Source organism: Psammomys obesus, unplaced genomic scaffold (assembly GCF_907164565.1).
Source record: "Psammomys obesus unplaced genomic scaffold, mPsaObe1.curated_primary_1811, whole genome shotgun sequence".
Classification (NCBI taxonomy): Eukaryota; Metazoa; Chordata; class Mammalia; order Rodentia; family Muridae; genus Psammomys; species Psammomys obesus.
In genome coordinates, this window is record NW_026591918.1 from 5,276,665 (window position 1) to 5,290,426 (window position 13,762).

The window sequence follows — 13,762 nt, forward strand, 5'->3', positions numbered from 1 at the left end:
ACACACACACACACACACACACACACACACACACACACACACACACAGAGAGAGATACATATATTTATACCTCTCACTTTTTAGGGATAGGAGATAGTTTATTATAGACTCAAGTATTAGTTTTCATGGCCTAGGAACACAGATGGAACAAATTCCATATTCCAAAATGATAACAGCATCATAAGGTTTTGTACTGACAGAACACAGAAAACCATACAGTAGCACACTTTTCAAACACGTTGATAGGAACGTGATGTAAATGAGTTAGAGCAAAGTGGGGACACTTGTGCGTAGGCCCCAGGTGCTATCTGATGGCATCATCAGCTTTATGAGTGGTGGAAGCTGGTGATTTGCCAAGTTGAGACATTTCAAGAGGTTTCACCTGAATTTTTCACATTTCTTTATCTGGCTCCAGTAGACCCATTTGCAGCTGTAAATCAGAACTACCCTTGATTTTAGTTCTTATGAAGAGGGAGTGACTGCTATGTTTATTGTAATTTATTTCATACAAACATTTTAAAAGAAAAAAGTGGGTGTGTAGTGAAGAAAGTGTCCTGTTACCATTTCGATGGCCTCCTAGTCACCTTCTTGATTTGGTAGTTTCTATGGAGTTGCTGGAGGAGAACAGCTTTGTCTGTATGATCTTGGCAATGCAAACATTAGTGTTTTTCTCAATAGCTTGATATGGACTGCTGATGGAAGACTTGTGTTCCTTCTGACACTCAGGCTTCATTGTTGAGGCTTGAAAATAAACGGGGAGTTATACTTTTTCTTGGAATTTCTGAGGTCAAACTCCAGCCAGTTTTCAAAAAGAATTTTTTTTATGTTAGTTTAAATATACTCTATGAAATGATGGGTTTCTGTATGAAATTTTCATACTTTGACCATATCTAGTAATGATTTCTTTTCAGACAGCATCATATGTAGCCCATGCTGGTCATCCTTCTGCTTCCATCCTCTAAGTGCTGGGATTACAGGTGTGGGCAACTATGTATGGTTCTAGCCATTCTTTTTTATCGTTTACCTTTCCCTGTTAGATGTCAATTTTGGAACACCTAGTTCTTGTAGCCATCACTCTTTCAAACCCTGTTGGATCTGAGCTTGAGAGGATAGCGTGAGAAAGTCTGTTCTAGGGAGTAAATTTCCTGCAGATAGAGGTTATGCCATATCTCAACCCCTTTCACCCCGGCATTCAACATCAGGAATTAATCTGTTGCCTAAAAACATTTCTTGTATGACTAAATCAGAATGTTTTAAGGAAAATTTTGAGGTATCTCAAAGGGAAAAGAATTCACTTGCCAAATAATCTTGGGGAAATTATATCATGGACTCAAATTTGGGATCATCACCAGGCCACCCCAGTGCTCTAACATCTCTGAGACTTCTTGGTATAAAACCAAGTTCCCATCAGCTACACTATCCTAGACATCTGCTAAACTACTCAGGAAGTACAGGATAAAAACAGCTGGAATGGGATGATACTAATCTGAAGGTGTGTTTATTGAATATACAGTGTTGCAGTCTTAGTTGATTTGGGACTTTTTAAATTGCCTCAAGAGGAGACGGCAGCTTCAAGGAATGCACAAACTAGTGAGCATAGGCTGTGAAGGGAAACAGCCAAGGAAAAGATGGGAGTATAAATTGTTCCATTTCAAGCTTGCGTTTCTTTCTAGAACGTGATCCTCAGTAAGTAACCAGTGCTTCATCAATCAAAATATTAGTCAGCCAGAACTTTTTAAATCAAAATATTGTGAAATGTTTTCCATCACAACATTATTACATTTTCATTCAACAAATGACCCGTGTCATATGATTAGTTAAATAAATGATTAGACAACCATTTAGAAAAACATTAAGTAACTGGTTCAGATCTGGCTGAATAACAAAGTCCTCCAAAGTCTGGAGGCTTTAAACGATAGCTTATTATTCCTCACAATTCTGCAGCTTGACTGATGGTCCTGATGTTGCCTGCAGTATGAGAGCGTAACTCATGCAGGTGATCCTGGGTGGCAGTTCAAGATGGCTCATCTCACCATTCTGTCTTAGTTCTGGCTGCTGGCTGCTGGCTGCAATGCTTTGCTTTTTATAGGAGCTGTGCTTCCCTGTGGTGTCTCATCTCCAAAGATTTTCTAGTAGGATAGCTTGGGCTTCTGGGTTACTTTTGACCAAATATTTGGCCAAACTGTTTGGGAAAACACCTTTAAGGGAGTAATTCTTTATTCTGGCTCACGGTTTTTAAGGGAGAGCAAGATGAAGAAGCTTATCCATGGTGCCAGGAGACAGAAGAAAAGGGCAGGCTGGGATACAGTCCCTGAAGGATGTACTCTTATGACTGACTTCCTCCCACTAGGCTCACCTTCCCCAGTTTATTACCTCCGAAGAGTTCCTTTGAGTTTAAATCTGTGTCTCTGAAAATGACACCTGGAGGAGTGTCAATAATCTAAACATGTCTTAACCCAATCAAAGTGACAGTCAAGATTCCCTAATACTTATTTTCACCATGACTGCTGGATTTTAAGAGCCAAGAGAAACTTTCAGACTTTTAAAGGGTGAAGTTCGGCCTGAGAGTAGTGTCTGTCACATCTTCTGCATTTGTTGGTCTAAGCCAGCCACGAATCCAGCTCGCATTCAAGAAGGAGGGAAATAGAATTCTCCTTAATAGCAGAGACAGATGCTCACAGGAAGGGAAGGGCTTGTTGGTGCCCATCTTTCGGAGTCTTATGGTAGCCATTAATAATCATGTCTTATAAAGCATTTCCTGTCATTCAAGCACAGTGGATAAAGGAGATGATGTTAGGAATAAAACATTGAGGAAAAAGGAGGATACGGGACTTTATGTAGAATTTAATGCTGGTTCATCCAACATTACGTCCATCCACATATGCATATCAAAGAGAAAGCATTTTGTTAAAAGACATTGTTGATGAGTGATAAGATTGAGTGCTTTGGTGTAATTCTTTAACACCTGAATTTTGTGTAATAATCTATTAGTTATTTTAACAATTAAGAAAGCACTTAGGTCCATGATAAATTTTAAAAGATTAGAAAAAAGGCTTGACTGTGCTGGCACACATTCTTAATCCCAGTGTTCAGGAGGCAGAGGCAGGTGCATTTCTGTGAGTCCAAGTCTGTCATCCTGTATAGCTAGAGGCCAGCCAGGGCTACATAGCGTGACCCCATCTAAAAGGCACCTTAGAAAAACGTGTTCTAGTCTCAGACTCTCAATCGTTAAACACTGAGCTATAAAGCTTTTCAGATGATTAATGGGAAATCAATTTATAAAGAAGTTACTTATTATTACACTTCTGTGTTTACATGTTTGTATGTATGTGTACCATGGCACATGTGAATTCGTCAGAAGACAATGTTGTGGACTCACTGCTGTCTTTCCATCTTTGCATGGGTTTCAGGTATGTTGAATGTGCCTGTTGGCCAGCAAACACTCACTCGGGTTGTCCAGCAAGCATTTTATCTATGTCTCGCTGGCCCCAGCTGAAAAGTCATTGTTATTCACAAAAGGCAATAAGAGATGTCTGCATACAGCCATGGGAGATGCAGCCATGTGTGTACTTATTTGGAAATATGGTAAAAGACAAATGAGTATTTAAAATAAAACAGCAAAAGTAAACACGAAGGTGGTAGAAATTGTTATTAGGAGTAAAGAGATACAGGTAAAAGCAATAAAATACAATGCACCAAATAAAAAAATATACTCCTTTGAAATCATATTGTTGGCTAGAGAAACAGAAAAATACAAACATTAAAAATGAGATAGGGATATAACTTGAAGTGTTTTATAATTAATGAGAAGATATACATGCCTATATGGATTAGATTGTGCTTGAAGGAAAAAAAAGTGATTTGAATTAGATAACAAATGAAAATACATTGGTAAACTCGGTGAAAAGTGAGAAGATAATCAACAGCCCATTTTGTCCAGTTCTATGGGTTTGTTTGCTTTTTAAGTAAGGAAGCACGCATAATCATTCTTTTACTCCGGGTGTGACTTTGGTGTGCACAGCATGTATGTGTGTGTATGTGTGGGCTCATGCACCAATGAATACATGAGCAAGGGTGTCCGGTATCCTGCCCTGCCACTCTCCAGCTTATTCCCTTGAGACAGTCAGTCCCCACTGAGCCTGCAGCTAGGCTGGTAGTCAGCCGGCTGCGAGGATCCTCCAGCCTCTGCTTACCACTGTGACGGTGACAGGCCCTTGCAGGCATGCCTGGACTTTTACGTGGGGGCTCAGTGTTTGAACTCAGCTCTCCCTGCTTGCACAGCACCTGCGCTTACCTGTGGCGCCATCTCCACAGTTGCTGGACACATGATTTTAAAGAAGGGTATGTTTCTTCATGTTACATGTTATATATGTGTTTCAAAAAGGAACATTTTATTATTCTTAGTTTTTTACTTGACTGCTGCAATGCCGCAAAGCCCTGGCCAGCCAGCTTGCAAAGCCACTGAGGGTTAAATCTGAACAGGGGTAAATTTTGTGTTATTTGCGAGATGCCTCACACCTAGCTAGAGAAATGAGGAATGTCTGTTTCCAGATGTCCGGGCAGAAGAAGGGCAGGGCAAGTTTCACTTAGTCCCTTTTAGGGAGGTACAGCTGTAACGGTGGCCTAGGTGGAGCCCCAATTCCTGGATCCTGAGCTGAGTAAAAACAGCAATGGTTGGAACTGTCGAAGTTAGTGGGAAAACCCCAGAAAACTCCTAACATAAACTGTCTCTTTATTCTGAAAAAGATTTAGAGCATGCAAATAAGAAAGGGGAGAAAACGAATGCCCTTTGGAGTGGCAGTTCTGGTGTTAGTTCCACATGTGTCACTCCATTCTCCCTGTTAGTGTGTGCTTTCTAGAAATATGAGAAGGAAATCACACACACACACATACACACACACACACACACACACACACACACACACAGAGTTTGTACCCTGCTCTTATCCACTACCAAAATGTAACATCTTTCTGTCTCATTAAATATTCACGCTGTCACAATGTCCTACTGTCTTGTCTGTGTCATTCAGCATTTATATAACTGAATTCTGATTATTGGCTTATTGGTCCTCCCTTTTTATTGAAGAGATTATTCATACAAAAATTTTAGCTATAGCATAATTTTTGTATACTTCCAATGAAAATGAAACAAAGCTTAGAGCAATGTAAACATTTCTAATGAAGTGCCCAAGTTACGAACAGCTCTGTAATTTTTCTACAGACTGTCTTTTTAGGGAACAAGAAAACACTTCTTCACATATACAGAAAGGTTCCTTAGGGTGTACGTGGTAGGAACACCAGGTGATACCGAATTTAACAGAATGGGGAAATTTGGGCTAAGGTACCAGTCATGCATTGCTTCCACAATGCCGCAAAACAGCCAGCCACAAAGCTTGTGTGACATTCTTTGAAGTACCGAGGGTGTGTGTGTGTGTGTGTGTGTGTGTGTGTGTGTGTGTGTGTGTCTCAGCCCATCTCAGCTGGGTTGGGCATGCATCTGTGCCCAGCTACTGAGAAGGCAGCTCCACTCAACTGGACGGGGCTTGCTTTCACATCTTGGGGTTGGTGGGCTGCAGGCAGGGACAACTTATTTTCTCTCCTCTGGGTAAAGCATACTCTACCAGGTAAGACTAAAACAGGCAAGAGAATACGTACATACATAGGTGCTATTCCCAAAGCCAGCTTCTGTCCCACTCACATTTATTTTATTCTCGCTTGATCAGCCAAAGCAAGTCCTAGGACTGAACCTAGAACGGATTAGGAGGTTAGGAGGGCTCTATGAAGAAGACAGATAAGGAAGGGCTGTGCGCAAATGAGAGGGCTCAGCAGGCAAAGGTACTTGCTGCTGTTCTGATGGGCCTGACATGGTGGAGGGAGAGAACTGACTTCCCAAAAGTTGCCCTCTGACCTTCCCACAGATGTTCTTATATACAATACATAAATGAAGGCAAAAGGAAGGAAGGAAGGAAGGAAGGAGAAAAGGAAAGAAGGAAAAAAGGAAGGAAGGAAAGAAAGAAGGAAGAAAGGAAGGGGGTCAAGACTTGGGGCCAATAATGCTGCCAGTCTATCTGGCAGCCGTAACTAAAGTGGCCTGGGGAGAGTTGGAGCTTCAGTAGATGCTGATTCAGAATATGAAATGGCATCTTCTTGGTTGGCTTCACACACTTCCAAATGTCTCTCTGCTTTCCTTGGCTCTAGCTTCACTCCCACAGAGTAGTGTTCAGAGGTCTATGTTTTATTGATTATACACAGTGGGTTTTATTAGTACATTTTTATAATGTACTGGTGTATCGTGATTGTGTTTGCTCCTCATTACCTTTTCTTGTCCATCTCTACTCATGGTGACACCCTTCTTCTCCCAACTACCCCTCCCCCATTCTACTTTCACATGCTGTCTGATTATTTTGTGTCAGTGTATGTGCACGTGTGTGTGTGTGTGTGTGTGTGTGTGCGTGAATGTGCTGTGACGCATCTGTAGAGGTGAGAGGACAACTTTCTCGAGAGTTGGATCTCTCTACTGTGAGCTCTGGAGAACAAACTCATGTCATCAAGTTTGCAAGGCAAGCACTTTTACCCACTTAGCCACTGTGAAGCATTGAGTTTACTAAGGGTTGCTTCCATGAGCATGGGCAAGGGTGTGTTTATAGGAGCACGGATACCTTTCCAGTGGCTGCATCACTGAAAAAACCCTTTCTCTCATTAACCATAAGCTGCCCATAGACCTTCAGGGAGGGATGGGACCTCTTAGGTCTCTCCCCGACGTGGTTGTAGAATGTGGGCAGGTCTTGGCAGGTACCCTTCGTCACTGTGAGTTAGGAGTACTTGGAAGTCAGTGTTCTGTACCACCCACTCTTGTCCTCTGATCTTTCCATTCTTTCTGCTTCTTCTGTAATGTTTCCATAGCCTTGAAGGACATGAGGCAGACGCCCCATTTAGGGGCTGAGCCATTCAGTTATCGCTTTGAGGGTCCCATCTTGAAAACAAATAACTCTGACTGAAGATGATCTCATCTTTCCTATTTCATTCCTCCTGACATCACAGGGCGGAGTCTTTCTGGACCAGTGGAGTATGCACCATCCCTTGAACTACTTACCAAGTCTGAAATGGAGTATAATGATTAGATAGTCTTGGGTTACAGTCTCACCTCTGACTATCCAGAATGGAGCAGTGGGAGTCAACCTCATCTAGTCCTTATAACTAGGATTATGGGTTTAAAAACAGTTTCTTTTGAGGAAAATGCAGATTGCATTGCTAGAAAGTGTGTGTAGAGGTGGGAGGAAAGATAAATGGTAGGCAGATGAAAATAAAAAAAAGTGCCTTTATGTGCTGTTTATAATGTTTTAATCTCATTGAAACACTAGACAAAAGCTATTTATTTATTTTTGCGAAAGCTGTTTATTGACTATTCTGCCAGGTAGCAACAAGGAATTTTATAGATAGCATTTTATTGATAATATGATGAGTTAGATGGTGGTTTTCTTCATTTTATGTACTGAAGAGTAAAAGCTCATGACAGTTTTTAAAATTTGCCCAAGGTCACTCTTCTGTATTAGAGTGGAGATTTCAACCTGTTTGCACCTCTCTAGACTCTGTGCTCCCATTGCCAAGGACTTTGCCAAAAGGAAAGCAAATCATGATGAAGATTTCCTGACAGTAGGAGGCTGTGAAGCACTCATTAAGGCCAGTTGAGTGCCAGCATTGAAGTGATAATTGTAGCCCTATGGCCCCAGCTACAAAACTCTGTCCTGATATACCTGACTCACCGTGATAGGGAACCTCTCGTACTTTTCCGTAGGAGTTAGGGGGTTGGGAACGCTGACCTACAGTGTTGTTCCCTGGGCCATTTCTGTATGTGTGGAAAGAGGTTTGTGTGAGGATGAAGGTCAACTAATTGGAAAAGAACTCTGAAATGACCAGTCTGGGAGATATATGACTGGGGAAGAGACAAAAAGGGCTGTTTACCCCATGACAGCTTTGAGAATCTGGCCATATGTGCAGGTGTCTTGCTGGTTGAAACATGTCTTGATTTTAGCTCTGAGACGGCCATTGGGCTCCAAATTATGTGTCAATGCCAGCTGAATTGTGGGAAGATATATGGAGGGCTGTGTTGGGCACAGTGGAAAGGAGGTCTCTGGTGGATACTGATTTCTAAGGGCACAGGAGGAGAAAGGAAAGCACACATGTCAGCTTTTAGATATTCAACGAAGCAGTGGTTTCTCAGTCATTGTAAAGCCATTTGTAGTTGAAGGTCACGTCCCTAAAGATGGGTTATTTTATTGCTGAAGTCCATATGGTGAACTTTTTGGATTTCCAAACCTTACTTAGTACAAATCCAGGGGGAGAATTTTATTTTCCCAAGGAAAAAAGAATTTCCTTTTTGCTTTGATAACTTTAGACTTTGGGGTCAGGGTGGGAACATTTATTTTAAAAGTCTACATGTAGTAAGAAATGTTTCATGATTATTTTTCTTTTTAAAACACACACACATACATATATATATGGACACCACCTATATATCATCTATCATCTCTCTCTATCTATGTATCCATCTATTATCTAGCATTTTGCCACTAATTTATCATCATTAATTTCTATATATTTATCATTCATCCATCATTCTCTCTATCTGTTGTTGTATCTAGATTTTTTTTTTTCAGTGCTGGGACTTGAACCCAGGATCTTGTGCTTTCTAGGAGGGCATTCTACTACTTCTATCAATATATTTTAAGATGTGATGCAGTTGCAGTTAGAATCCTAAGGAAGTTTGTTTTTAATTATTCTTTTTCTCATTTTGCAGATCTCTGAGTGGAGTCATTTCCTGGTGCAGGACCACACAAAGAACGCGGTGAAAGTTCTAGCCAGGAAAGGAAACATTGGCTTAAACCCTAAGGTTGCCTAGCATTTCTTCTCTTTGGTAGCACCACATCACAGGAGAAAAATGTACGGGAGTGCAAGAACAATCACCAATCTGGAAGGTAGCCCTTCCAGATCACCACGGCTGCCAAGATCACCTCGTTTGGGCCACCGAAGAACAAGTAGTGGGGGAGGGGGAGGAACAGGCAAGACTCTGTCCATGGAGAATATCCAGTCCCTTAATGCAGCCTACGCCACGTCTGGACCCATGTACTTGAGTGACCACGAAGGGGTGGCATCAACGACTTACCCGAAGGGGACCATGACCCTGGGCAGGGCCACAAATCGAGCTGTGTACGGAGGCCGGGTCACAGCCATGGGGAGCAGTCCCAACATTGCTTCCGCCGGGCTTTCCCACACGGATGTCCTTTCGTACACGGATCAACACGGAGGGCTGGGCGGCTCCTCCCACCACCACCACCAGCTGCCGTCCATGTTGAGGCAGGTAAGGGACAGCACAATGTTGGACCTGCAGGCCCAGCTCAAAGAACTGCAGAGGGAGAACGACCTGCTACGGAAGGAGCTGGACATCAAGGACAGCAAACTGGGGTCTTCCATGAACAGCATCAAGACTTTCTGGAGTCCGGAGCTCAAGAAGGAGAGGGTCTTGAGGAAAGAGGAGGCAGCTCGGATGTCTGTCCTCAAGGAGCAGATGAGGGTTTCTCATGAGGAAAACCAGGTAGGTTGTCACAGCGCGCTCAGGCTTTGCAGACGGCTCCAGACTTACTGTATGTACCAAGGAGGCTGAGCACCACAAAGAAGGTTAAGGCTTAATATGTTTCACCTGGGTGCCACAGCCAGCCACACAGGAAGTACTGTGCCATATTGACTGAATTCCTTGTTCCAGTAACCTTTCCACATAGTTGCAGAGGTGGGGAGGATTGGCCCTCATTGCCAACTTTTGTGCGTGGCTAATTTTGTTCTCTTTTTCAGCAATTGCAACAGCAGTTCAGATGTTCTCCCTCAGACTAGAAGAGGAAAATGCTAATCTCTGCAAGAGTAAACACTTTACATTAAAAGGCCACACTTGACTGGTGAATTTTTACTGTTTGTTATTGTTTTTGCAGTTGAGACAGCGTTGTTTCTTAGAGCAGTTCTATAAATAGCAAACTCAATGGTATGAGACAGGATTGGGAAGAGTGGGTTTGACACCGTGTAAGGGAAACCCAGCTCGTCTTAACTTGGTCTCTATCCTTTATCCATTCAGTATTTATGTACTATGTGCAAGGTGTGTTCTTAGTCTTTGATCCAGCGTCTACATTTTAAGAAAATGAGTGAGCTAGTTTCCCAGAGTCTTCCTGAATTTGGCTGTTCCCCTTCTTATATCCCCCTGTTCCCTTGTTAACAGTCGTATCCAGAAGGCAGTGTTCCTCCTTGACTGAGCCTACAGCACCTTCTACTGGAAGATGTGGGCCAGTCGCACTCTGTACCACCTCCCTCCATATCTGAGCTATCTGCTCCATCCTTGTTCTCCATGCTCACAGCTGAGGTTCCCTTCCCGCTGTTAGCGTCCCCAACACCCTTTTCCCTTTCAGCCCCGCTGGGCCGTCTTTCATCTTCTCAACTATACACTACTGTACCTGCCTTACACACTACTATTTTCACAAGTGCTCTGGAACCTATGCTTAAATCTCAGTTTCTTCCTGGAGATGAGAGGGAGCTAAGAGAGAGCTAAGGCTGAGAAGAAGGTGCTGTGACATTTGGCTTATGAACTCCCAGGCAGCGTTCCATTCTCTGTTAGTCTGAGATAATTCAACCTGGCTGAAGGAATGGCTCTTTGACAGCCAGTCTTGCTGCCGGGCTGTGCTACACCCTACCTTTCATCTGCTGACCCTCCTGTCTGATTCTCTCAGCTGCTAGCGCTTTGGAGCTAAGCACCTTGCTCACATTCATGACTTGTATGAAGAACTGTTCTTATTGGCTTTCCATGTGTTGTGAGCAGTCGCCTTGTCTCTGACTGTCTGGCAGACGTGGAAAATGTTTCATTTTCCAGAACCGAGAGCTCTGTACTGTTAAGTCAAATTAATGTTCTTGACCACCGTGTCTGCTGTGTTCTGGTTTGCTGGTTCGTGAACTCCTCGTGAACCTGTAGCGTGCGTTTCCCTTCTGCTCTGTATTGTTTTTCTCCTCTCTCTAGCTTTTCTTTTCTTTTCTTTTCTTTTCTTTTCTTTTCTTTTCTTTTCTTTTCTTTTCTTTTCTTTTCTTCTTAAAGTAGTTAAAGCAGTTCATCAATGATGAAAGCAGTGGCAAAAACTTGAAGGGAAGCCTCTGGTCTGTCAGCTCTGAAGGGACGTTTATCCTCTGCTTCTGTGCTGACTTTATGTTTGAGCAGCAATCCACATTTATTCATGTAAGCTTATTTGTTTGCAAATGACATTGTGCCACAGTGCTGGTGTGTTATGGGCCTTCATTGATATTCACAATAATATACGGATGACACAAAGTAATGTGAAGTAAATTTCAGTGATGTTTTTTGTTTTTAGTAAAAAGCACATTAAAACTCTTGATCTGTGCTATTCCAAGGTAAGGAATAAAACATTAACAAAAAGTGGCTTTTCTTTTCTTTTTTTTTTTTAAATGGTAATCTCTTTTCTTCCCTCTTAGATGTATATTAGGATCCTTTTAGAGTTGTATGCATCCCTCTTGCTCAGGATAGAATAGGCTCTTCTGGACTGACAATAGACCTCAAATCTCAGTGGCTTAACACATAGATCTTTTGATCTATGTGTTTACCCTTCCTTTCTTCCCCCCTCTTCTCCCTCCTTCCCTCCCTCCCTCTTCTCCCTCCTTCTCTCCCTCCCTCTTCTCCTTCCCTCCCTCCGTCCCTCTGTCCCTCCGTCCCTCCCTCCACCTCTTTCTTCCTTTCTTTCTAGCATCTCACTATGTATCCTGGCTGGCCTAGAACTCACTCTGTAGACCAGACTGGCTTTGAACTCAGAGATCCACCTGTCTGATTTCTGAGTTCTGGGATTAAAGGTATATGCCACCACACCTGGTGCCTGATACTTACTTCTCATTCCCTAAGGTATGAAGCAAGTCAAATGACTCTCCATCGCAGATCTTTTCTAAGTGAAGACACAGGGCCCAGGGTTTCCGCGTCTGGGTGGCTCTGATTGGAATTCCAGGGCAAGAGGTTCCTGAAGATGACACATTGACTGCTTCATTCTCCGGAGTGGCACAGCTTAAGGAAGTGGGGTGATGGTCTTTTTCTCTGAGAGAGAGAAGATACGGGCACGGGTCAGCAACTGCATCTGTAGGTTTTCAGCTTTGTCATAAAAGTGGAGCTGGTTAGGCATGTTGGCAAATGCTTACATTCCTAGTATTTTCGAGGTGGAGGTAGGAAGGTGAAGGGATAGATGTTGTCTTTGGCCATGGAGGAAGTTCAAGGCTAGCCTGGCTTACATGTGTCAAAGAAACCGGAGGGGACAAACAATTGGAAAGTAGTGAATGTGGAGGAAATAAAGGTTGGGGATCAGTCTAGACTTCTGTTGCTGTTCCCATTTTACTGCTGCTGTAGCTGGTGGCAATCTTTGAGGGCTTGTGATGTTACGAGTTGAAGGTTATGTACGTCATCATTCAACTCCTTGAATCAGTTTCCTGAGGCCAGCACTAGAGGTTTCTTACCTAAAAGACACATGAAAATGTGGAGAGAATGGAGGGCTTGCCAAGATTTACCAAGTTGGAAGGTGGAGCTGGACGTTGCTTTAGTCAGGCTCTTAACTTTGCAGTTGGCTCAGTGGGAGCACTGAGCTGAGAGAGCATTAGCAGAACACAGTGGTTCTCAACCTTCCTAATGCTATGACCCTTTAATACACGTTGTGGTGATCCCTACCATAAAATGACTTTCCTTGTCTACTTCATAACTGTAATTTTGCTACTGTTATGAATCATACTGTAAATATTTTTGGAGCTAGAGGTTTGCCAAGAGTGTCACAACCCACAAATTGAGAACCACTGGTTATATTTGATGAAAAAAATAAGTTGCAATGGAACTTAACCTCTGAGCCATCTCTCCAGCCCCTATAAGTTCCAGTGGAATGATTAAGAATTTGGTTTAGTTTATTTAGTATTTTTATTCTTAATTAGGAACTTATTTTCTCTAGAAATGGTTTTGATGCTGTTTCTAATCTCTACCTAACTTAGGAAGAGAAAGGTTTATTTCAATTCATGTTTTGAGGGTTCAGGCCAAGGTTGAGTGGAGCTATTGTTCTGGACCCCTGGTAGGCAGAGTGGGTGGCAGTGGTGGAGAGAGTGTGGAGAAGGAACCTGCTCCATTTCACAGTTCCCTCTACGGGTCTGCTTTCAAGGACCCCCAGACCTCTTACAAGGCTCCCTGTAGCACCACCCTTGGGACAAAGCCTTTGACATTTGGGGTAACGCTTACTCAAACAGTATCAGCACCACTTACTATTAACTGTATCTTCCCTTTATAGGTAAAGGAAAAGCACAGCACCTTTTTCTGTGGGTAGCAAAGGGATTCAGAGCTCTTGAGAGACACTTCTCTGTGGTTTCTTAAGCGTAATAACCAGAAACTGCAGCTGCGCATGTCAGTATGGACCAACGACGGTGCATATTAGAGTCTAAAACAGTTTGAACTGTGCTACATGAAGAGAAATGGGAGGGGGACCCATTAGAGAAGGGAGGGGAGGAAACTTGTGTGTGCTTGTCTGTGACATTCTTAGTTTTATAAAGTTGTCTCCAACCAGCACAGACATGTGCTCTCAGGTACAGTTCACGAGGATTTTGATTTTGATGTCCTCATGGTTCTATCCATGGAGCTGAGTTCATCTCTGTATCTAAGGGAGGCTGTTGAACTGCCTCTCTATGTTAGAGAATGCTCAGGAACTAC

At 42.8% G+C, this 13,762-nt stretch overlaps 1 protein-coding gene across 1 annotated transcript in view; it reads left to right on the forward strand.

Moving 5' to 3' along the window:
* The window catches only part of Erc2 (ELKS/RAB6-interacting/CAST family member 2), a gene marked incomplete in the record, with an annotated part of 884,729 nt that overhangs the window by 28,833 nt on the left and 842,134 nt on the right, over positions 1 to 13,762 (forward strand). The window contains 1 exon segment of the mRNA XM_055612370.1: positions 8,798 to 9,592. Coding sequence (XP_055468345.1) covers positions 8,939 to 9,592 — 654 coding nt within the window.